At 43.7% G+C, this 23,875-nt stretch overlaps 2 protein-coding genes across 3 annotated transcripts; both read right to left on the bottom strand.

The window, feature by feature from the left end:
* Nucleotides 1–852: 852 nt before the first annotated feature.
* Nucleotides 853–20,027, bottom strand: spag5 (sperm associated antigen 5). The gene is made up of 24 exons (XM_079729380.1): nucleotides 19,996–20,027; nucleotides 16,362–16,437; nucleotides 16,140–16,268; nucleotides 14,127–16,021; nucleotides 13,426–13,618; nucleotides 12,957–13,073; nucleotides 12,558–12,650; nucleotides 11,858–11,992; nucleotides 11,151–11,270; nucleotides 10,959–11,051; nucleotides 8,806–8,940; nucleotides 8,190–8,283; nucleotides 7,741–7,888; nucleotides 7,282–7,332; nucleotides 6,954–7,128; nucleotides 4,846–4,979; nucleotides 4,448–4,616; nucleotides 3,882–4,014; nucleotides 3,347–3,599; nucleotides 3,019–3,151; nucleotides 1,713–1,841; nucleotides 1,439–1,513; nucleotides 1,242–1,322; nucleotides 853–1,148 (listed from the first exon to the last, which is right to left on the bottom strand). Exons 2-24 carry the CDS (start codon nucleotides 16,386–16,388, stop codon nucleotides 1,077–1,079), a joined length of 4,584 nt encoding a protein of 1,527 aa, XP_079585506.1. The 5' UTR covers nucleotides 16,389–16,437; nucleotides 19,996–20,027; the 3' UTR covers nucleotides 853–1,076.
* A 540-nt stretch (nucleotides 20,028–20,567) lies between these two features.
* trmo (tRNA methyltransferase O) lies at nucleotides 20,568–23,765 on the bottom strand. Of its 2 annotated transcripts, none has more exons than XM_079729385.1 (6): nucleotides 23,625–23,765; nucleotides 23,393–23,547; nucleotides 22,772–22,946; nucleotides 22,090–22,247; nucleotides 21,088–21,723; nucleotides 20,568–20,855 (listed from the first exon to the last, which is right to left on the bottom strand). In XM_079729385.1, exons 1-6 carry the CDS (start codon nucleotides 23,711–23,713, stop codon nucleotides 20,638–20,640), a joined length of 1,431 nt encoding a protein of 476 aa, XP_079585511.1. In that variant the 5' UTR covers nucleotides 23,714–23,765; the 3' UTR covers nucleotides 20,568–20,637. The 2 variants fall into 2 exon arrangements, with proteins under 2 accessions (XP_079585511.1, XP_079585512.1); XM_079729386.1 differs by having other exon boundaries at nucleotides 20,568–20,852.
* Nucleotides 23,766–23,875: the final 110 nt, after the last annotated feature.

Raw genomic sequence — 23,875 nt, 5'->3', positions numbered from 1 at the left:
TCCATATCACGGCTAGACATCTCCACAGCTTTCAGACACGAGCTGCTCCTGTATAGCCACCGCGCACACCCACCAACCAACAAAAACCTGCTCACTTGCAACTATTACAATCTATGTGCATGTAGAAGGCATGTTATCTTTGTAAATATTTTAACGACGCGTTTGAGAATGAGTAGGCTATAATGTTAAGTTTTTGTCTGCGATAGAATCACACCGCTTGCAGGGCTTTTAATTGTAGTTTGTAGTTTGTCCTTCAAACGCAGACCAGTTTATCGTGATTTTATATAACTTTTTCCATGACATCTGTAATATTTAGAAAAGGAGCTTTGATCAAACAAATGGCAGGACCAGGTGGGTCTTAAGGAAATAGATTAATAAAGGGCCTACCGTTCCGTGCGGTCTTAAGAAAAGAACACACAACGAGTAGGCTACAGGGAGGGTAGGAATCCCAAATAATGAAAAATATTACTTACAAATTTAGCAGAAAGGATAAGAAATGCATAAAGGTTGATTAGGTTTATTGTGACAACGTCATGGTCAATGTCAAAGTGGTGGGGCTGTTAGACAAACCTTTATTTTAAAATTAGTTTTGGAATAAAATAAGGCCTAAGAAGTGCCGGTATTTCGTTTCTTTTTTATTAAGACAATTCCTGCAACCACTTATAGAAATGATTAAGATTATTCAAGGCTAAAACTGCTTTTAGCTATTTGTATTTTTTCTTTTTAATACCACAAATTATTAGTATTTTCATGCATAATAAAATGTTTATCTTACACATTGTATACCATGTCTCTTAGGGTATGGCACATATTTAAATGTATTCCCAAAAATAAACCTTAATAACCCTCAAGGCAAAGTTGATAATAACAATTTATTAAACTTGTACAAAAAGTTTGGAAAGCCATACTCCAACACAAAAGATGCACATAAACATCAAACATAAACATGTTATTTATTAGAAAAAGGAAAAGGACAGGTTAAGAAATTGGAATTTTAAAACAAAACAAATACAAACAGGACTGTAAAAGAAAGGAAAGGACTACAGAACCGAACAAAATACAATAAATATAACAAATCAACTGATTAAATCCTGAAGCTTTCTGAGCTCCTCATAGTTCTGCACGACATCTGGGATGGACTGCAAGGTCTGTGCGGAGACAAGGGAGCACAGGCCTCCGTTAGCATTGGACGATTCATGATCATGTGATGACTCTACATCTATATGAATAAGTGCAGATACCTTTCGAGCCGTTTCCACCATGTTGTCCAGCATTCCTAGTTCTTCCTCCATCTTTTGCTCATTTTTTAGGTAGACCATTTTCTAGGGAAAATTAAAAACACGAAAAACACAATGAAGCTATACCAATACACCTCAAGGAAAGGCCTGTCTTGCTGGAAGGCGATTCAGACCATCTGGTAAACAGCGTGTGGCCTTACGTGTCTTTTTGCCTTCTCCAGGAGCTTGGTCCTGGCCTGCTCAGACTCCACCAGACCCCCCTTCAGCCTCTCCACCTTGGGGTCACATGTAGAGGAGAAGATTAGATTAAAGAGGAGCGTAGACCAATTTCTTGTGAATATTAACAACAACTTGTATTCCCATTCAACCTCGACTTTCAAAAGAAATCCCAGTGATCTGAATGTCATGGTTTGGATTTTCTAAATAAAGCCTGTATCTGTCGACCATCGATATAAGCACGGGTGGAGACGGTACCTCTTGGAGGAGCTGAATCTTCTGGTCCATGAAGTGTGGCGTGCCGTCAGATCCAGAGCCCCCTTTCCGCAGCTCGTCCCTCAGGGCCCACGACTCCACCTGCGACTGCTGCAGCATGCGACGTAACTCCTGTTAGCGGAGAAAGGGAGACGGAAGAGATGATGGCTTGATGACAGTTCCACAAAAGAGTGTCAATTCATCTCTTATGAGAAGTACGTCTCATCCACACCCGGTTATTATCTTGTAGCTGGTGAAATGCCGCCTCCTAGTGGCATGGTGTCGTATTGCACGTACTAATTCCATTTCCACCGTGCATATATTTTGCAAGCCCGTGCAAATCGTGGAAGCCCCAAAAGTGGACCATTTGTTTAATCAAACCATGTACGTATTGATCTAAGGGAATAGCAGAGTCCCTGTTTAATGGTCTATGACCCCGTTGCCCTCATCTCATATAGTGCGCGCGCACACACACACACACACACACACACACACACACACACACACACACACACACACACACACACCTTACTGTACAGTGATTACCATCCAAAAATAGCAGGCCATGTCTTCCACTATGCTCACAAACAGTTGGCAAATCCACCATCACCTAAAATGCTGGGCCCCCTGGCATCCAAGCATCAGTGACCGCTCAAAGAAAGCCTGTTGGCACTACCATGAAGCCGTCCACCATGGCTAGGTGGGGCTTCAGAAAGGCTACCAGAGTTTGATCGCAATTACTCCCTCCTCATCCCTGGTCCCCCAACACTGGAGCCAGAGCACATGCGGCTAATGATACACCAGGAACTCAAATATCATCGGTATCAAAATAATATGGTACAGTGGTAAGGCCCGGGAGGCAGACATTGTAGTGGATGGATAGCTGGTTTTATTAATTGAGATGCACTTTGGATAGAAGCCTGTTCCTTTTTAGATACAGGTCAATAAGGGGTTAGGGCATCTTTCTCATGGATGCCTACAGTTGCAAGGCAGACATAGGTGATCAAACATAGAACCCAAATGACTATTCTGCACCTGTGCTGTATATCATGTTTGATATTTGATGTTAGAGGGATACAAATTAAAATATGGGCTTCTAAAGGACACTTTGTGCTATTGATTTGCAGTACTTTTGTGACTTGTTTGTGTTACCAGTTGGTGTTACAATCTTGTCACTTGTTTGCGTCACTTGTTTCCTTGCATTACCTGTTTGTGTCTCTTACAAGGTTCTCGGCCTTGCCTATCGAGAGTCTCTCGGCCTCGTTGACCCTATCAAACAGGTTCATCAGTGTACTAGTTCTACCCGTACCTGAGTTTCCAGCTGCTCAGCCAGTTGGCCCTTCTCCACCTGACCGTTGAGACGGCTCAGCTGATTGGTCAGCTGCACCATCTCGTCACGGTGTTTGCTGGCTGCAGCTTGCTGCTCCCTCTGCAGGTCACAGCTGGAACAACAGACGTGGCATTAAATAGACACACAGGGCAGCAAGATAAAGACAAACGACGCCTTATGACAGCAAGGCCACATTTTGCTTCAGTTGTGCAGCACGATCATCTTTTCGTTGCATAGTTAGATTTAATTCTCACTCGTACTCCTCGATGTAGACTTCAAGTGAGTGAAAGAGGAGAGGAGGACCTACATGGTGGAGCGCATCTCCTCCAGCTGATCGTCTTTACGCTGCCGTGTGGTGGCCAGGCTGGAGGACAGCTCAGTGACTGTGCTGGACAGCTCCAGCAGCAGCTCGGGCAAGCCGAAGCTCCCCAGCTCCGTCTCCTCCTCCTCCTCCACCTGCTCCGCTTCCAACCTCTGGATCTTCTTGGGCGTGACGGCGGGCGTGATGCGCGTGAAGGCGCTCGTTTTGCTGAGCAACCCTTCGAACTCAGGCTGATCGTCTGAAGAGGAGAAGAAGAGAATGATTACTCTATATTTCATGCTTCAATTCAGTGGGCGATATCCCTGCATTTGAACCAGTTTATGGGATTTATGTGACGTAGAGCTTATCTTCATCTTTTAGTATGCATGCCTACATCTCTACTTGTCAACATTTTAAATTCTATGGCCTTACCATACTTTTTTCTGTTAGTTTTTCAAACAAAAAACATCATAGCAGTCAATATAATTGTCCTGACACACATTCAATTTGACCACAATAGTTAACCCGAGCGCCCCCAGACCTCGTTCCTCCTCCTCCTCCTTCTCCTCCTCCTTCTCAGCGCACAGTGCCACCATGATGCTGTCTATGAAGGAGCTCCTGCCGTGTCCCGGGGTCGTGGCTCGGGAAGCTGCCTCCACACCGGGCTCGGAGTTCTGCGAGACAGAGACACACCCTCAAGATGAACGCTTATATTGGGCAATGTGGTGAACGCTTTTCTCCATAGAAACTATAACCCTCCCAACACACACCTCCCCGAGGTCCACCACCTGGACCTGGGTGACAGGTGGAGCCGTCCCCCTCCTCTGCCAGGCAAACACCCTTTTCACCGTCACAAAGGCCCTGGAACCCCACCGATTCCATTGCGCTTACATCCCCCCACTCTCCTATCTCTCTCTTTTAAATTGCTTTGCTTGGTTGTTTCTTTGTTCCCTGTAAAGCGTCTTTAGTCATAATTCCTTCCCGGCGGTCTACCGGTGTTTGATCAAGCAGAGGGACTTTGATTGTACTGTCTGTTGCATTACCCACCCCCTTTATCTGAATACGTATCACAGAGCAGTGCTTGGGACTGTATGGTGGTGTTGTTACCTGCTCTCCCAGATCCACGTGGAGGCTGTTGGTCAGGCCCTTCAGCGTGTGGAGCTGCACAGTGAGTGAGGTGACCCCCTGCACCAGCTGCTCTCCCAGGCTCTGCTGCGTGTGGGAGGCCCTGGACCTCGTGGCCTCTAGCTCGGTCTCGACCGACGCCTTCTCCAGCCTGTACCAGACACAGACACACAAAGTGGTTATTGACCAAAATGGTCCCTGCAGACTCATTTTTGGCATTCATTCGTTAACATTGGTACCAGGTGAGCACACAAGGCACTGGTTGGAGCTAGAAACCAGAATAATTTAAAGAAGGCATGTTGCTGTCTCTGCGGTTAGATCTATTGTACTTTAGTTACTCCCTCGAACCCAAAAATGTTACTGAAGGAAGTGAAGCTTACTGAAGTCGACTGACGGCCCCTTTCAGGTCCTCACACTGGATGTTCCTCTCCCGGAGGCCTTGCAGGTTGGCCTGGTACAGCTCTTCGATCTCCACAGTCTGCTCCCGAACCGCCTCGTTCTCCATCTGCAGAAACTGAATAGCACCACACACCATCCTAGTCTTGAGTGTGTACATCTTGTTAAACGTTAAAACATTACAATCTCACACAAGGACTAGGGTTGAGCACCGAAACTTGGTTCCAGTAGGGAACCGGTTCCGATGTAAACGGTAGTACCGAGATCGAATAAGAACGCACATTTCGGTGCCTCATAATGGTGCCTGACTTTTTTGCCCTGCCCCGCCCCCATGGTGTTGTGGCGTCAACTTGCGATATGGTATACCGGTTCACACCGAATAACGGTGTGTATTTTCGTCATATGAATTTTTTATATACCGCCATACACACTGACACACAAAGTGTGTGTGTATTTGATTACACAACGTTTGGAACGTTGCGCCGCGCAACACTGACGGGACCCTTTTCAATGTTGCGCTTATAAACACGCATGGTACGACTACGACTTTCTTTAAAAGTCCATGACTGCGAGGCGTGGTATTTCAGGCCAACTGGTAAAAGAGTGTGTCACGGCTTTCAAACATATAAACCATAGCCTATGGCGCCTCGGGACGGACTTGTCAACGCGCTGCGCCATCACTTACTTGATGTTGTTTTGATTGAAGACCGGCAGGTTGTAGTGGGTGCGTGCGTGAATGAACGTGTGTGTGTGTGTGTGTGTGTGTGTGTGTGTGTGTTCACGACCCCATCTTCATGTGAACATTTACTAGCCATTGAATAATGCATAATGCCTCCAAAACTAGCCCTTAAACTAGTCAAACTTATGTGTGTGTGTGTGTGTGTGTGTGTGTGTGTGTGTGTGTGTGTGTGTGTGTGTGTGTGTGTGTGTGTGTGTGTGAGTGAGTGAGTGAGTGAGTGAGTGAGTGAGTGAGTGTGGCGAGCGTATGTGATTTCAAAGTAACAAACAAACAAACAAACAAACAATCTCAAAGCCGATGCATGCATCAAAAACTATCTGTTCAAAACCAAATAAACAAATCAAAAACAGAGTCGCTTATTCGCTTCAAATACTTTTTCTTTTCAAAACGTATGCATTAATACGGCGCGGTACCGAGCGGTTGAAAACAATGTTGGCGTCTCCTGTGGCTGCCTTGTGCACCTGCGTTATATTACCTAATATGAGTTTGGCAGTAATGTTGCGCCATACACGCAAGTGTAAACGCGAGCAGCATAGCTGCGTGCCTGCCTGCTTTCAGCGAGTAATTATTATTATTTGTAATATATATACTTTTTTTATGTTTCAGTCACAGCACTCACAGCAGCCTTTCCTCTTTGTGTAAGTTGAGCAATTTAATGCCAACTGTAAATCTTGCATATCAAGTAGGCTAGCAAACACCTTTGCCATTCAACAGCGTGTGTGACAACGTGTGCTATGTCCTAAACTTCAACTCAGTGTCCGCTGACTTTCTGCTTAATGTGAAACGTGTCGTGCATGTTTGCAAGTGTGTGCGGTTTCGTTTTTTTAAAGGGGACATATCAAACCACCAGGTGTGAGTGTGATTAGCCATTACAAGCAGGTTTGAAAATGTGCAGCACCCTGTGATGTCACAATGCTTCACATTTTGAAAATGGCTTGTAATGGCTAATCACACTCACACCTGGTGGTATGATATGTCCCCTTTAAGTACCGGTTCGAGAACCGTTTTAGCACCGGAACCTGTTAAAAAAGTACAGAGAAGGCACCGGTATCGGATAAAACCCAAACGATACCCAACCCTAACAAGGACTCATCTACAAACACTTGGAAGTGAAACATTTTAAACCCATGGAATGCTTTTACATCACATTTATTGCATGCAACTAATAATAAGTGACATGCATAGTAATGAAAATATAACCTAAAAAGTGCAAAAATAACTTTGTTTGCCAAAACTTCTGTATCACGGCAGTGCCGGAATATTCCGTCTATTAATGTGTCCATTCTGGAGTAACATATAGTAAGCCCAGGTGGACCCAACGGTGTGTCTGACGGCGAGCTCCAGGGGCCTCACCTCGTTCATCTCCACGGTGGAGGAGAGCTGGGTGCAGGTGTCCTGGAGCTCCTGGAGCTGCTGGGCCTGGGTCTGGCAGTGGGCCTGCAGCAGCCCCAGCTGCTGCTCACTGTGGGCCAGGTCCCGGCTCAGCTCACTCACCCGCTGCTCCGACGGGCCCAGCAGCGCCCCCAGCCTGGGAGAGTAAACGCACAAACATGATGTCGGCCCACAAGCGACGGGAAAAGGGAGTGTTTGACACCGTGGCAAATGAAGGCGTCTGGGACAATCTGCAATAAGGGTAGAGACAAGTAGGTCAGACAGGTCAGAGGCCATTGGTATTACTTACTGGTCTGCCTGGTCAACAGCCTGCCGCTGGTCTTTCCTGGACTGCTGTAACCTAAGAAGCAGTAAAATAAAATGTAACTCCTTATCCTTCTTTAATATTAGGGTTAGTAGTACAACATTATTCTCTAGTCATACTCTAGTCAATTTGAACATTTAGCCATTAAGCAGGCAACACATCATGAATAAGTGTGTGTTGCGCATTACACATTGTAGACTTGTATACACATCAAAAGCAGCAACATACCAGTAATACATTTAAGGCTGTAAGCATTCCACTATTTCACGACCCCATCTTCGTGTGAACATTTACTAGCCATTGAATAATGCATAATGCCTCCAAAACTAGCCAAACTTATTTTCTGTTCTGTTCTGTGTATTGGCTTGTCCGACCTGTCCAATCGGACGAGGGGTTGCTGTAAGGTCAGGATAAAGATCAGGTGCTATTGGTGGTGGATCTTACATGGCGCTCTCTGAGATGAGGGCCTGCTCCAGGAAGGTGTAGGAGGCCAGGGTGGAGGAGATGGTGGCAGAGAGCTCTGACACCTTCCTCTCCAGCAAGGCCCGCTCCTCCTCCCCCTCGCTCAGCTTCTGCCGCAGCACACCCAGCTCTGGAGACACACAGACACACCTTTCAAGATGGCTCCCTTTCAGCACCAGGTGTGATGTTGATGAAATATTATATGTAAGTAACGTCATATGTGGGAGTGTCCGGTGATTTGTACACTTGGAGCTAATACCATCATTGTTTTCATGCTAAATGTTTTTGCTTCGATATTGTTCTCACCCTTACCATTATCTTCCATTTGACCTAATCAAAATTGTATCGGTGCACAGCCCTAGCCAACGTTCAATGATATAGTGTCACATACTGTATGGGGTGCCTAACTGGGTTTAGAGCTCAGACCTCACCTGAGTTCATTATGGTGGCCTGGATATTCAGATTTCCAATCTTCTGGTCAGCATCTTCGAGATCCAAATGAGCATGCTGCAGCGCTTCCTGAATCTGTCGAGAGCAACAACCCATTACTAAACATGGGCCTTGGATCTGCTGAGACCAACAACCCATTATTTAACCCAGGGTACTGGATCTGTTGAGACCAACAACCCATAATCTAACCCAGGGCCTTGGATCTGTTGAGACCAAAAACCCATAACCTAACCCAGGGCCTTGGATCTGTTGAGAGCAACCACCCATAACTTAACCCAGGGCCTTGGATCTGTTGAGAGCAACCACCCATAACTTAACCCAGGGCCTTGGATCTGTTCAGAGCAACATCCCATTACTTGACCCATGAACAAGAACCCAGGGTACTGGATCTGTTGAGACCAACAACCCATAATCTAACCCAGGGCCTTGGATCTGTTGAGACCAAAAACCCATAACCTAACCCAGGGCCTTGGATCTGTTGAGAGCAACCACCCATAACTTAACCCAGGGCCTTGGACCTGTTCAGAGCAACATCCCATTACTTGACCCATGAACAATAAACAAGGCAGTGGAGGTGGGCCTGACAAAGGCCTGTACCTGCTGCCTCTCCTCCAGGGCCTGGTCTCTGTCCAACAGGTGCTGGTTCCGGTCGCTCAGCGCGTCCGCTGCCTTCTCATTCAGCTTCAAGAGCATAGGAACCGTCTTCTTCAGAAGGCTTCCCACTGTGGCCAACTGCAAGAGAAGGGGATAATTTGGACCAGGGAATATCCGGTATTATTAGGCTTTAGTCAAATTAGATATCGCTGCCGTATTCAAAGCGAGTTGACCATTAAGCCGACGCTTCTATCCGCTGTGACTTTGACAGTGGATACATTTACATACAGTCCCTGACAAAAGTCTTGTTGATTGGGTACAAGTTGACCTTAAGTGCCCCTCAAATATATGTCTAATCAATTTTTTTTACAAGAAATGGTTAATTTCAACCCCAACAGCTTTTGAAATAATGTTTTGGTGCCAAACGAAACTGCTGAAAAGCATTCTAACGTTCACAGCTTGGTAAAGCCCACTGAATCAGTTTTTGCAAAGACAAAAGTCTTGTCGCCTTGTCATATGATGCACCAAATCCTAGATTACAGCCTCACCTGTGATCAATAATTGATCAATCAATTAGTGGGTGTGTATAAAAATAACCCTAGCACACCAGACCTTCATATCAACTGCAACTTGACCTCTGACAACATGCCTAAGATTCACCCTGAGACCAAAGCGTTGATTATCAAGAGGCTGAAAAACAGATCCACTGCTGAGGCGGCTGACACCTTCAATGTGTCTCAGTGTCAAGTACAAAGAATAAGAAAATGATTTGAAGAAACTGGAGATGTTTTTGACAAGCCCAGGTCCGGCAGACCCCGCAAGACAACTGCTCGGGAGGACCGTTTGATAGCTCGAAAATCAAAGGCCAGCCCCTTTTCCACTGCAGCAGAGCTCCACCAGGCCTGGTCAACTCAAGTCCCCGTGTCAACCAGAACAGTTTGTAGAAGTCTGTCTCGAAATGGCCTCCATGGTCGAATCAGTGCCCAGAAACCAGCACTAAACAAAAGGCAAATAAAAAAACGTATGGCATTTGTCAAGGCCCACAGCCTGCTAAAAGGATGGACGCTGGAAATGTGGCAGAAAGTGGATTTCTCAGATGAATCTTTGGTTGAATAACATCATAGCTGCCAGAAATATTGCAGGACACCTACTGGAGCCCGCATGGATCCGAGATTCACCCAGAAAACAGTTAAGTTTGGTGGCGGAAAAATCATGGTCTGGGGTTACTTCCAGAATGGGGGTGTGCGAGAGATTTGCAGGGTGGAAGGCAATATCAATAGCCTAAAATATCAAGAAGTATTAGCTACCTCTTACATTCCCAATCATAAAAGGGGTCAAGTTTTGCAGCAGGATGGTGCTCCATTGCATACTTCCATCTCTACATCAAAGTTCCTCAAGGCGAAGAAGATCAAGGTGCTCCAGGACTGGCCAGCCCAGTCACCAGACATGAACATCATTGAGCATGTATGGGGTAGAATGAAAGAGGAAGCATGGAAGACGAAACCAAAGAATCTTGATGAACTCTGGGAGGCATGTAAGACTGCTTTCTTTGCTATTCCTGATGACTTCATCAATAAATTGTATGAATCATTGTCGAACCGCATGGATGCAGTCCTTCAAGCTCATAGAAGTCATACAAGATATTAAATATGGATCTCACAGCACCACTACTTAATTCACTGATGTTATGCAACATGTTCTTGTATTTGAAGTAAATTATTTGTTCAATTTACACATTACTCTCTGTAGGTGACAATACTTTTGTCTTGCCAAAATCTGACCATTTATTTTAGTATATTAAACTTAATTTGGGAGGGTTTTAGCTTTCATATGAGCCATTTCTAAAACCAATGGATTTATTAAAAGTCAGGTCATAAGCTGTTGTTTCTACAAAATCGATAAGTGACAAGACTTTTGTCAAGGACTGTACATGGCATACAAATAAAGTACTCAAAAAGTAGACGACTTGTAATGAACAGCAAGCTTCACAACGTCATGCAACTTCAAACCCTGTTCCCTTCATCCGAGCAGGATTCAGTCCCAATAGTTCTCATTTTATTATGAAGCACTTTTCAAGATCTGGCCCAGTGTATTCCAGAAAGCTAGTATTTTAAAAGACAGAAACCAAGGAGATATTAGACACCCTCCCACCCTACCTCCTCCGCCAGCCTGGCCTGTTCCTTCTTTGTCCTCGAGAGCAGATCGGAGGCACTGCTGAGGGTCTCCACGTAGGCGTGGTTTAACGCCACCTGCACACAGCCACAAACTCATTGAGTCAGGTATGATGGTGAAAGAGTAACGGCACGATGAAAGCCTGTACCCGTGTGTGCAGGTGTGTATGCGTCTACCTGTTCTGGGTAGGTCTTTTTTAGGGCCTCCATGAGCTCTTGGTGACAGCCCACACTCTGTTCCATCTCAGATATCTGCTGAGCACAGTGAACCCGCAGCTGCTCCGTCACACTGAAGGCCTGGAAACGTACCAAGAAGATGTAATCAGGCTTACAGTAGGAATATCAAAACATAAAGATGTAGCCAGGCTTAGAAGATGAAAATCAAGACATAAAGATGTATCCAGGCTTAGAAGATAATACTACATAAAGCGGTAAAGAAGGCAGAAACCTTTTCGAAAGCCACACACTTGGGGTCTGCATTCAGACATTTTGTTTAATTTGGATATTCTCAGCCACACAAGTTGTTCTAGATTGATTAGTTGGTACGGTCAATGCCAATAGATACACCACCCAAATACCATGTTAGCGTCATCAGTTTGTCCTTAAAGGTGAACCGTCAAGCTCACGATTCTCTAATACGACAAAGTATTGCTTTAAACATAATGCATGTTTTTAAAAATAGTCTGCAACATTGACTCCATTTTCACTGAAAAAGTACAAGGACCACTGATGTCCAATTAAGTGAATACAAATCCCGGACCAATGACAACAGTCCAACTCTTTTTATATCTGCAAACAAAGGGTCCATCTGAATAAGAAGAGCTGGCAGAGTCCTGGAGCCCTGACGTAACTTTAATAATAGGAAGAAGAAAAGCGTTTCTTACGGCTTCCTTGTGGCTGAGGGCCTCGTCCATCTGTCTGCTCATGTCCTCCCTCTCCTGCAGGGCATCTCGTACCTTCTGCGCCATCCTGGCCTGGCTGTGCATGAACCTCCCACACAGACCCTTCATCTGCCCATACTGGAGGGGAGGGAAAGAAAGAGTTTAATATCAGAGATTTACGCATTTGATACGTGTTTGTTTGGGGTTGAGTGTCTGAGGATTTTTTTTTTAAAGAATTTTTAAGAAAGAATATAAGCCAGGAAGCGTAATCTTAGTGAAAGACATTAATGGTACTGTCCTACAGAGGACACTACAGTGTATTCACCTATAGTGGATTCACATCAGCTACATTATGTTCTGTTGGGCCACTTTCATATAAAAACAATCCTGTTATAAGAAAAACAATATTTTAAAATAATGGCGGACACCGACGGACAGGTAAAACCTGAACCAGAAAGTTACTAATTCTAGGTTAAACCACACAGACACTTCCTTAATATCATATTACATTGCTTGTAGAATAAATATTGTATCGGCAATCAACACGTCGTTATATCGTTTTGTGTCGCCCCTGCTAATTCATGCACCATGTGATACGATGCAGGCCAATGGCGAACTGCGTGATGATCATAATGTACGCAGGCCTAGCAAAACCTCAAGCAGGGCAGGGGAGAGTAGGGGAGAGCCGGAGGGGGGGGGGTACCTGGGCGAGGAGACCACAGCGGTCCTCCCTGACAGCCTGCTCCCTCTGCTTCATGGTAGAGATGGCCGTGTCCATGTCTGCACTCAGCGTACCCTGTCGGAGGACAACGAACCTCTTAGAGAGGGCAGCTCGAACCAGACCAGACGTGGCGGTGGGTTACGGGGTGGTTGTGAACATTTGAAAATATTGAAAAAGACCTTTCATCAAAATTAAAGTTTAGAAAGATCCAAGTTGAAAAAATACATCATTTATAACAAACAAAAAAACTCAACAATTTTGCGTGTAAGTATCTTTTATGTCTCCAAGAAGGATGTCAGAGAGAACAAAACAGGGCTACAATACTTTTAAGAATGAAGACAATACAAGATAGAATAATATAGTCATTTCAATGGACGTTACCGCGGTGATCTTGGTCTCGTCCACTGCTTGGATCAGACCCTGGAGAGAACTCTGGTCCATCTCCAGCTCCTGGATTCGACCAAGAGTGGTCTTGTAGAGGTCTCTGTACATTGAGGTCTAGCAGAAAAAAAACACGTAGTAATAAAGTACACTACTTTACTATTTAGCAGACACTTCATTTACAGTGACTAGGGGTTAGGCAATCATGCTCTGGGATGCCTAGAGTTTGACTGTAGACATTGGGTTGGAACCTAGGAACCTGAACCAACATATGATGCTTCCTCCAGTTTTAAAAAGGTACATATAGAAGGAGACCTTCCAATGTGAATATACAAGAAGGACCCTCAGAATACATAATCTTGGTCCTCCATGGAAGGTCAAGGTCAAGCCCCTGCTCTTTGCTTGTACTTACTTAAGCCGTACACCTACTTCCTAAAGATCCCGTGTGCAGAGGTATATCTGGTCTTACCTGGTTGAGTTCAGTGTGGTCCGTCTGCACCAGTGCGTCCCTGAGCTGGGATGGTGGAGGGCCAGCAGGGGGGCTCTTCTGCCCCCTGGACGCGTCCAGCTGCTGCAACAGGACCTCCACATTGATCATGTGGGACCTGAGCCTCTGCTCTAGCTCCTGCTTGGGCAGACCCTCCAGACTGCCTGGGGGCACACTGGGACAGGCGGAGAGAGGAGACATAGTAAGCTAAGGGGAACCCCCGGGGTTAGCTCCACGATTTCAACTCTTGGAAATGATCGATGAAGAGGTGTTGGAAGAATTGTGTTTTTTAACATAGAACCCTTTTTCTAGGACAGGTTTATTTTTGACATAGAACGTTCTTATTCAGGTACAGCGTACAATGCTTGCCTGACCGGTGTGTAAAAAGTGCAAAATTGTTTTTCTGGCCTATTGGAATGAACACACATTTGATCGACAACGGTTTACAGAAAACATGTCATTAAGGAGCAGGTTTGGCTCATTGTGATAAACTTGCTCACAACGATGATTGACTATTGACTCGGAGATCCAACCTAGAACCTTTCACTAAGAGTGCAACACCCTAGCAACCACCATCAACTGCCCACATGCATGTATGAAGTAATGGTAATAATTCATACAATAATGGTCATTATGTATAAAAGTTGACAAAAAAACGGAAGAACCTTGGGGTAATAACTCACTTCCACAGAAGAGGGTCAGTAGCGGTGCAGCTGTCCGCCACAGAGATCTCCCTCTTCCTCACAAACTCTCCAGACGTGTTGAAGCAGCAGTCGACCCACTTCACGGGAGAGGTTCCCACGCAGATACTGTGGGACTCAACCGCAGGTGGAGCGATGGCGGCCACGGCAAAAGGAGCAGACTCTGTGGACATCTTCCCCGAAGCCAAGATAAGGTATTCAGCCATCTGACGGAGCTGCTGCTGCAGGGACCCGTCGGGGATCAGGGGGGGGTCTGGGAGACCCCTCAACTCCTGGGACGCGGGCCCTGCCGCCGCTACCACACTGCCTCTTGCCTGCGGTAATTGCTCTGGCACCTCCCTGTGCCGGCTGACACAGGGAGTGGCGAAGTACCTTGTGCCCAGGGCGGTGGAGTTGAAGAGGGGCTGGGATATGGGGCTCTCCAAGGGCCCCATGAGGGGCACCGTGAAGGGCTCCTCCTCAACCAGACTCTCCCTATCCAGGAGAGAATCTTCCGCCAGAAAATCGGAGCGGTATCCAGCAGCATTCACTTCAATGGTGGACAAGACAGTCTGGAAAACATCTTGCAGTTGCTGGATGTTGGCAACAGTTATAACAGCATCATTCGCAGCTGCGGCTTCAATGGATTCATCCCTTTTCAAAGCACAGGGTTGTTGATGCTGTGAGTCTGGATCGAGACTCTCTACAATGCTAACTGCTCTATTGTCGTTGTAGTAGGTCGGGCAAACCTCTGCAGGATCTTCCGACAGAGGCAAAGGCTTCTCCAACAGGATGAAGGCCTCTGTAGGGTTGACATCAGCGGCTGTATCTCTTAGGGATTCAAGTGGCCCAGTGGATTTGCCACCATCAGTTACACTGTCATGCTCGTCCAGCTGAGGGGCTTCAGCGCTGCATGAAAGAGGCTCCTGGGGTGCTATAAGGTCACTGCTTGGACTTGGAATGTTGAGAAAGTCATTATTAAAATAGCAGTGCTCTAAATGGCCCTTAAATGGATCAATGATTTGATTGGCTGCAATTTCGCTTTGGTTTATTATGCTTTCATCTTTGGCCAAATAATTGCTGATGTTGAGCTGAACCGAAGGTACTGGAATTGTCTGCTCTGCAACTGTAGTGGTGTCTGAAAGCTCGACCTCTCCTCCGGTGCAGACAAAAGATCTCAATGTTATATCCATAGGTCCATCTCTAAGTTTAGGGCTTTGTTCGATAGAACAAGAAAATCCACATTCTTTGCTACTGTACGGATGATCGGTGTGATCTTGATCTCCAGAGTCCTCTCCCACAATGCTCATAATGACCTCATCTCCGGAGTGCTGGTCTTCAAGCTGTTCCTTGGGTAAAGGGATCGTCATATTCAACGGCTGTGCGGTGGCATCCAGAATCTCCACTTCACCTCCATCACAAATAAAGGACTTATAAGTGATATCACATTCAGCTTCTCTGCACCCATTAACCAGCGTGGGTTCTTGCTGGGCATTCAAGTTTTTGGATGCCTCGCTTGGGATTGAGTTTGAAAGTTCAGTCAGTGAATCGACCTGTTCCTCCAGTACAGTGTGTTTCATCACCACACCATTGCCCCCCTCTAGGTTAACGTAGGCATGGTCAATATGGTTGCTCCCCGATTCACTGATTATCATGCTTTCAGAGATGGTCACATCCCCTTGTATCCAACTTTTAGAAGGCTGGTGTGTTGGTAGAACAATGCTATCTTCTGCTACATCCGAGTAATCCAAAATCTCAATATCAACGCCCACACAGGCGAACGATTTGAAGGTTATGTCCCCACTGCAGGCAGTAGAGGCATTAAGTATGGAACACCCATCTACAAGATTGAAGGATCTGTTGGTTTTCTTATTGCCTGGTAGGTTTGGGACATCCATCTGTTGATTAGAATGAGTGGTGGGTTAAAAACAGCAAAGAAAAACAGTTAAAATAGCCAGATAAACTTGAAAGACTGTTATTAAAGAAACATGCAGTATAGTGGTATGCATGACTAACTGTGGTTTCAGAAACAACACCAATGGCTGGTAATCTGGAATGGCGTTTTGCCGATGGAGTTGATTGCATTTGTTGAAGGTCATTCTCCAGACTTCTTAAAGGAGCACGCTCCCCCGGTCTGAGGGGTTTCTAATGAGAGAAAATACAAACATAAAATCACTTTAAATACACACAAACGTTAAAGTAAACACACAATTGGGAAGACCAAGAGATAATCCTCACCAACTCCACCCCGTTTGATTCTGACATTCTAACAAGGGTTGAATCTTTTGATGGTTGAGCGAATCTGGCTCTGCGTCTACAAATAAGAAAACCAGTTACATTAGGCAAGGCAACTTTATTTATGTAGCACTTTTCATACACATGGCAGACTCAAAGTGCTTCACATATAAACATTGTCAGACAATAAAATTAATTAAAAATGAATTAATAGAAAAGAGAACATATGCAAAGAAATAGTAAAATAGATAGAAAATAAAGACAAAAAAGCATTTTAGAAAGTGCAATGTGTAGAAAATGTATTGGAATGTATATAAGATTTAGCAGAAAGCTAAAGCAAACATAAAAGTTTTCAGTCTTGTTTTAAAAGTGGTCCGAGTTGGGGCAAGTCTTAAATCCTCAGGGAGTTTATTCCAGCTATTTGTTGCATAGTAACTAAATCCTTCTTTCCCATGTTTCGTGTTTACTCTGGGGATAATTAAAAGATTGGTCTCAGAAGATCTTAGTGGTCTAGAAGGTTTATGTAGTGGAATCATATCAGTTAAATATTTTGGCCCTAAACCATGTAGGGATTTATAGGTTAGCAACATTTTAAAATCAATTCTCTGACCTACAGGAAGCCAATGTAACGATTTAAGAATTAGTGTAATATGTTCAAATTTGTTGGTCTTTGTTAGAACTCTAGCAGCAGCATTCTGAACAAACTGAAGTTTCCTTAGAGTTTTTTTTGGGAGACCTGTAAGGAGACCATTGCAGTAATCAAGCTTACTAGTGATAAAGGCATGTACAAGTTTTTGTAAGTCTTCGGTTGATATGAGCCCTCTAAGTCTTGCTACATTTTTAAGGTGATAATATGCAGATTTTGTAACTGATTTGATGTGACTGTCGAAATGTAAATCTGAATCCATGATAACCCCTTGATTTCTGGCTTTGATTGAGGTTTCCAGGTACAGAGAGTGAAGGTGTTGGGTCACTTTAAGCCTTTGCATTTTAGTGCCAAATACAATTATCTCGGTTTTGTCCTCATTTAGTTGAAGGAAATTTTGGCAGATCCAGTCTTTGACTTGCTCAATGCACTGGCACAGCAGATCTATGGGACGATAGTCATTTGGTGATAGCGATAAATAGATTTGCGTGTCATCGGCATAGCAATGATGGTCAATATTGTTATTTTGCATGATTTGCCCTAGTGGGAGCATGTAGATTTTGAATAAAGAGGGTCCCAAGATCGAACCTTGTGGGACTCCACATGTCACGTTGGTTGATTCCGATACAAAGTCGCCAATGGAAACAAAGTAGTTCCTATTTTGTAGGTAGGACCTAAACCAATTTAAGACTGGGTGAAAGCCCTACCCAGTTTTCTAACCTGTCCAAAAGTATTGTATGTCCACAGTGTCGAATGCAGCACTGAGGTCTAGTAGCATTAGTATTGAGGTTTTGCCAGAGTCTGTGTTAAGACGGATGTCGCTTACAACTTTAATAAGGGTGGTCTCGGTGCTGTGTAGGGGTCGAAATCCTGATTGGAAGGTGTCATAGCAACCAGTTGATGCCAGGAAGTGATTAAGTTGCAGGAGGACAACTTTCTCAATGATTTTACTTATGAAGGGTAGATTTGATATTGGTCTGTAGTTGTTAATAATAGAGGCATCTAGGCTCCGCCTTTTTAAAAAGGGGTTTATAACTGCTGTTTAAGGCTTTTGGGAAATTGCCTGATTGGAGAGAGTAGTTAACTATTTGCAATATGTCTATTGCTAGGCTAGTTCATTCTTAAAGAGGTTGGTAGATAAAGTATCAAGGCAACAGGTGGATGGCTTTAGTTTTGTCAATGTTTCCACAAGAGTTCTAGAGTCTATGACATTAAAGCATGTCATCATTGCCACTTTACTTTTGCTTGAACAGGGTTGTAGTCCAACATTGTTGTTTGAAGTTGAGATATTGATGGTGCGTCTGATGCCTTCAATTTTAATCTGTATAAAATGCTGCAAACTCATTGCATTTATGCGTGGAATGGAGATCAGGTGAAATTTGTGTTGGGGGGTTGGTCAGTCTGTCAACAGTTGCAAATAGGGTTTTTGCATTATTAGTATTGGTTTTAATGATACTGGAGAAAAATGTTTCTCTAGCACTTCTAAGTCAAAATAGTAGGCACGAAGGCTCTCTTTATAGATGTCATGGTGAATATGAAGTTTTGTTTTACGCCAGATGTGTTCAAACTTCCTGCATTCTTTTTTCTGGGCTGCTACAGAAGCAGCTTTTCTCCAGGGTGCCTTTTGCTTTCCAGAAATCGTGTTAACCTTATAAGGGGCAATGACCTCTATGACTTTCAAAATTTTCAAATTAAAGTTTTCTACAAGATCATCAGCAGAACATGGGTTGAGAGGTGGTAGCAAGGAGATGGTCTTTTTAAAAAGTACATTAGAATGTTCAATGATATACCGTTTATATTCAATGATATATAAGTTTATATATAACTTGTCATTCAAATCATCAGTATGAAAATTTAAGTTACCAGTTAAAACTAGACGGTCAAAGTCTGTGGAGATGCTAGACAATAATTCTGTAAAGTCATCAAAAAAATTTGCAGAGTATGTAAATAATTAATAGGAGAACTCTGGGGGTGCATTTAAATACAGCACAAAAGGTGTTCGAATGATGGAAAATCACCAAATAACATCAGTTTTCCCTGAAATACATTTTTAAATATAGCAGCAACCCCTCCACCTCTTTTTCCAGACCTACACACATCAAAACAGTTATAGTTGGGAGGAGCTGTCTCTATCAGAATGGTTGCACTGTTATTTTGTTTCAGCCATGTTTCAGTTAAAAACATAAAATCAAGTTTAGAAGTGGTAATAAAATCATTAACTAAAAATGATTTGTTATTAAGAGACCTTACATTAAGTAGACCCATCCTGATGGTGTTGTTGATAGGCTTTAAGGTTGCTTTTGGTTTGGAGGGAATAGGTAGGAGATTTGTGAGGTTAGCAGTGTGTCTAAGTTTCCCTTTGTTTACTCTCTTAGTGGTTATAGCAGAAATGCAAAAGGTGCCATGTTTTGACGTAGTCAACCTTGGGTTCAGCAGATTATGCGAAACTTCCTTTATACTGTGTCTACGGCAGAACCCTTTTTTGCCTCAGTAATATTCAGGACTACTATCATTACCTAAGCCTAAAGCTACACTTAAAAATAGCATTTCCCTGTAAAAACAGAAAGAACATACACTGTAAATTATGTAGTTATAGTTAGTTAACTGTTTGCTAGTTAACTTACGCAACTAGTTACACGATAAGCAAGCCATCAAACTGTCAACACGCTGCTTACGATTGTTAACTCTACAATAATGCGTCTTGCTTTCTACAATAAAGCAACACACTTAAACGTTTAGCTACCCCAGTGGCAGAAGTTAATTCACAAGCATCAACCTTATGATAGACGTGCTATTAGATATCCAGTTGAATTATTTGACGTCCCATGACATGTTTAAGACAAGCCATAAGCAAAGTACAATGCGCCACTCATTTCGGTTCCTCGACTCCGGTAGAATAACAAGAGAGTTATTTTCTGAAATACATGGAAAAAAATAATATTCAACCATCGCCCATATTTCAAAAAAGATAAGTAGAACATGTAAACAAACCTTTCGTAGTACTCCCATCAACTACAACCGCTCTGAATTTCAATTCAAAAAGACGTAGAAGCGTCGCTATTGGTCCACCAAGCTATACGTCATCCATATATCTGCTTCCGGTTGGTGTAGACGTACCGCCCTCCTGTGGTCATTTGGGTTGTACTACACCTCTTTATTTTTTTAAGTTGACATGTTCTCAAACATGGATCTGTTCTCTTTGACAGGTGATGTATTTGATAGCCATACTCAATTTTATTACTTTAGTTTTTTTTAATGTACAAATGTAAATTGTACAAATAGTAAAATAAATGTAGCTATTCCATCTAAATATATTCTTAATAAAACTGCTAAGCTCACAAATTTCATAAAATAAATGGTTCAAGATCTTAATTGCTACTGTAGTTACTGTAGTTTATGTAGATACATAACCTAAGCTTAGTGGTTTGCATTATTCTATTTTTAATTCATATTTTATGAAAAGGCAAAGAGAAACACAATGTAGTCACATCTTTAATTACGATTTTTTGAATTCCAGAAACAATATAACTATTGAGATTCTATTGAAATTCACAATTGCTGATTTAAGAAAGTATACCGTCTATATATAGCATATCAGATATTTTAGCATTTGCGACTTTAAACAATTAAGAGTTAGACCCGCCGGACCCGCAGGACTTCAGCGAAGCCCGGGCCGAACCAGCAGGTGATGTCGGCGGTGTCCAGGGTGAAGAAGAACAGTCTGTCCTCACAGCGGCTCCTCCGGTAGATGGAGCGCGGGTCGGCTGACAGAACCGCTCTGATGGCGGCCAATGCCTCTTCCTGGCTGCGTAGGAACTTAAAGCAAGGACAGTCGTTTCCGGTGGGGTCTACTTAAAGAAAACAAAAAAACACAGAAGCCATTTTAAACTATAGGCAGAAGTAGAAAGAACTTGGTCGATTTATGGTCAGATTCCTGACTCTTACGACTAAATAGGCCTGTTATTTTCTAATTGCATTTTTTTATTGTTTTATTGTTCTCATTTGAAAGCTGCATAAAGGTTTCAGCAGAATGTAAATTAATTCATATCCAACTGTTAATCGGAAGAAAGAGGTTTTGTTTACCTGAATGTTGAGGCGGGAGAAACTTTGCTAATTCGCTAAGAGCATGGGGCGTGAATCGCACCTCCAGGTTGCCAACAGGGGGCGCTCTGATCCAAGTGGCAATGGTACTGTACTCCTCTTCCCCATAGCAAAGCCGAGGACTGCATTGGGTTGTCTCTGGTCGTTTGGATTTTGTTATGTCCTTTTCACTGGTCAGCTCAGTTTCGTTAAGATAGGCTTTAACCTCCACTAGCACATTTCTTAGCTCTTTGGACAAGGGGGCAGCAGAGTCAGCATTAGCATCAGCAACAGGCAAAGAAGAGGCCTCACTTCTCTTCTCAACATCAGCAGTTATGGCTTCGTCCTTCAGCGTAGTTCTAGGACTACTGTGGGGACCGGTAACCTTGGTAGACTCAGCTCTAGCAAATGAGGTGTCTTTGCCAGAGGATGGAGTCCCAGAGTTCATTTGGATGCTTAATACGTCGCCCATTACCTCATCTTGTGGCGACGCTGTTGTCTCTGGTTGGCCTACATCCATTTCATATGGTTCTGCACCGGGTCGGCTGAGAGGGGAGTCGTAGTCTGAGATGTATGGCTTGATATCCAGAACGGGAGTCCCATCAATCATGTCAATGCCTGATAGATGTACCGTGTCACCTGTACAAATCATTTTGTTTGAGTATTTCTCACACGCATATATCCAAAGCAACTGGCCAATGTGCAAACCAGGATGAAAGATTTGATTTAGAGGGGTTAAGGCATTTGCTCTTAATTAATGACCCAAGAACTGTGAGAACCTTGAATAGCTTGGGTGGGTGTGTGTCATTGGAATGTTGTTTTCATCCTTTTAACAACCATATCCAGTGACTGCAAAATTGTGTTTAATCTAGGCCATAATTGTACAGTACATGCACAGGTCTAATTTTTGCACAATTGCGATTGATCCCTTATCGGAGATCAATCACACACAAATGCCTCACTCACAAATGTCCTACTGGATAAACTAAGAAATCTCATACTTGCCTACGATTTTGTCGACCCTGGCCAGCGTTAGGCCCAGGGCGTTGGGTCGGTGAGGGGTGCGTGTGGAATAGAGACCCACCCTCTGACCGTTTAGTCTGGGGGGCTTTACCTTGGGTTTGTAACTCAGGTGACCATTCTTATGAAAGAGGAAGATGACCCTGGAGAAACAATAAAAATTGGGAATTGTAGTTTATTAATGTCCTAAAATATCAGAATATAACAGACTAAAGGGTTCATGTCATATTGAACTCAAGATTGTATAGTGAATAGAGGGTTTCCGCTCATCCCCCAAGGGAGAGGTTTCAGGTTCCATATCCAATGCTTTGTAGCCAACCTTAAAGCACTACCTGTTCATTAATGACATGGCTCAAAGATAATCCACTGTAAGGAACTTTGGATTAAAGCTTAATGACTAAAATAGTAATACGCAGGAAATCAAAACAAAGGGAACTCAGTTGTGGGGAGGAAGGAGGGAAAACAAACTCGTTCAAAGCAATATTTTATCCACAGCCAATTTGTAACCACAGTTTTCCCCTTTCGATAAAGGTGTAAGGAAACAGGTCCTACGCAAACACACACACAAATGTAATTACACTATTGATCTTGGCATCGATTTCATCCTCCATTAAGTCAGCTATAATCAAGGAAAGGAGGGGAGGAGAGGGTTAGGACAGGACCTTACCATACATGGGAGAATTGCTCGAGTCCCATTAGAGCTTGATCGGGGTTGTTGAACACACTGGGCTGAATGCACAGCGTGGCCCTGGAGTGGCCACACACCGTGGGCTGTCTTGGTGTGCCATTCTTCGCTGAAAAGCAGGACCTTATGTAGCCAATAGGGACTGTCTGGATAGTGCCTGTAAGGAACAACAAACAACTTTAGTTTGTCAGGTTGTTGTTTTTTACCCAGCTGTGACATTTTCTTTTACACAAAACAAATCCAGTAATGAATATCGACTACTACTATAGTGGACTCTGTCATCTTGTGAATTCAGTCAAATGTCAATAAGGAGCTGGTAGGGGTTAGGCATCTTGTTTAATGACGCCTACATCTTAGGCTGTGGACATCTATGTTATACACACTATACTGCCCTAAAAGGTTTTTATTGATCTCCTGTGTGTGTGTGTGTGTGTGTGTGTGTGTGTGTGTGTGTGTGTGTGTGTGTGTGTGTGTGTGTGTGTGTGTGTGTGTGTGTGTGTGTGTGTGTGTGTGTGTGTGTGTGTGTGTGTGTGTGTGTGTGTGTGTGTGTGTGTGTGTACTATGAGCATAATATGATACGTTGTGTCCAGGCGTGGTTATTACCTTGTTCCAAAGAAACATGTGGTGACATTTCTGTCTTTTCCGATAATGATTGTTTATATGGCGGTTGGTTGTCGCCTTGAGCAACGTTTGTCACAGCGGACAAGAGGGAAGTCATGTGTTTACGGTGGGACTTTACTGCGTTCTCCAACATCTGTCTAAAGAGAGATACACACATGTTAATATCAATCTCTAGAGGGACAAATTTAAGAAGACACGTGGTTGCAAAAATTACCTTAGATTTTTGATTTCTTTTCGCATTACAGAAACTTGCTGATTGAGTTTATCGACATGATCGCAACAGCTGTCACACAGCGGTGGCATTTTTACTAATTCAACTGTTTAACAATTTTCAGTTTCTGGATGCTTATGTGAGGAAGCTCACACTAGGATATAAACAAACACGTGTGATCACTCAATGCGGAAGCAGAACACGCACGATTTATAGTTGGCCAACCAGTGACTTTCCAGGGACCATTGGAAAGT

Source organism: Pollachius pollachius (genome assembly GCF_949987615.1).
Source record: "Pollachius pollachius genome assembly, chromosome: 2".
Lineage (NCBI taxonomy): Eukaryota > Metazoa > Chordata > Actinopteri > Gadiformes > Gadidae > Pollachius > Pollachius pollachius.
Note: the sequence above shows the minus strand (reverse complement) of the source record. Positions and strands in the feature narration are given on the sequence as shown.

Coding starts and splice junctions, on each gene's coding strand:
- spag5 (XM_079729380.1), bottom strand. CDS start 16,388: ATGTCAGAATCAAACGGGGTGGAGTTG. Junction 11,993..12,557: donor GCTGTGGTCTCCTCGCCCAG/GTACCCCCCCCC, acceptor CCTCCCCTCCAG/TATGGGCAGATGAAGGGTCT. Junction 4,015..4,447: donor ACGTGGATCTGGGAGAGCAG/GTAACAACACCA, acceptor TCTGTCTCGCAG/AACTCCGAGCCCGGTGTGGA.
- trmo (XM_079729385.1), bottom strand. CDS start 23,713: ATGCCACCGCTGTGTGACAGCTGTTGCGATCATGTCGATAAACTCAAT. Junction 23,548..23,624: donor AAAGAAATCAAAAATCTAAG/GTAATTTTTGCA, acceptor ATCTCTCTTTAG/ACAGATGTTGGAGAACGCAG. Junction 22,248..22,771: donor GAGCAATTCTCCCATGTATG/GTAAGGTCCTGT, acceptor TTGTTTCTCCAG/GGTCATCTTCCTCTTTCATA.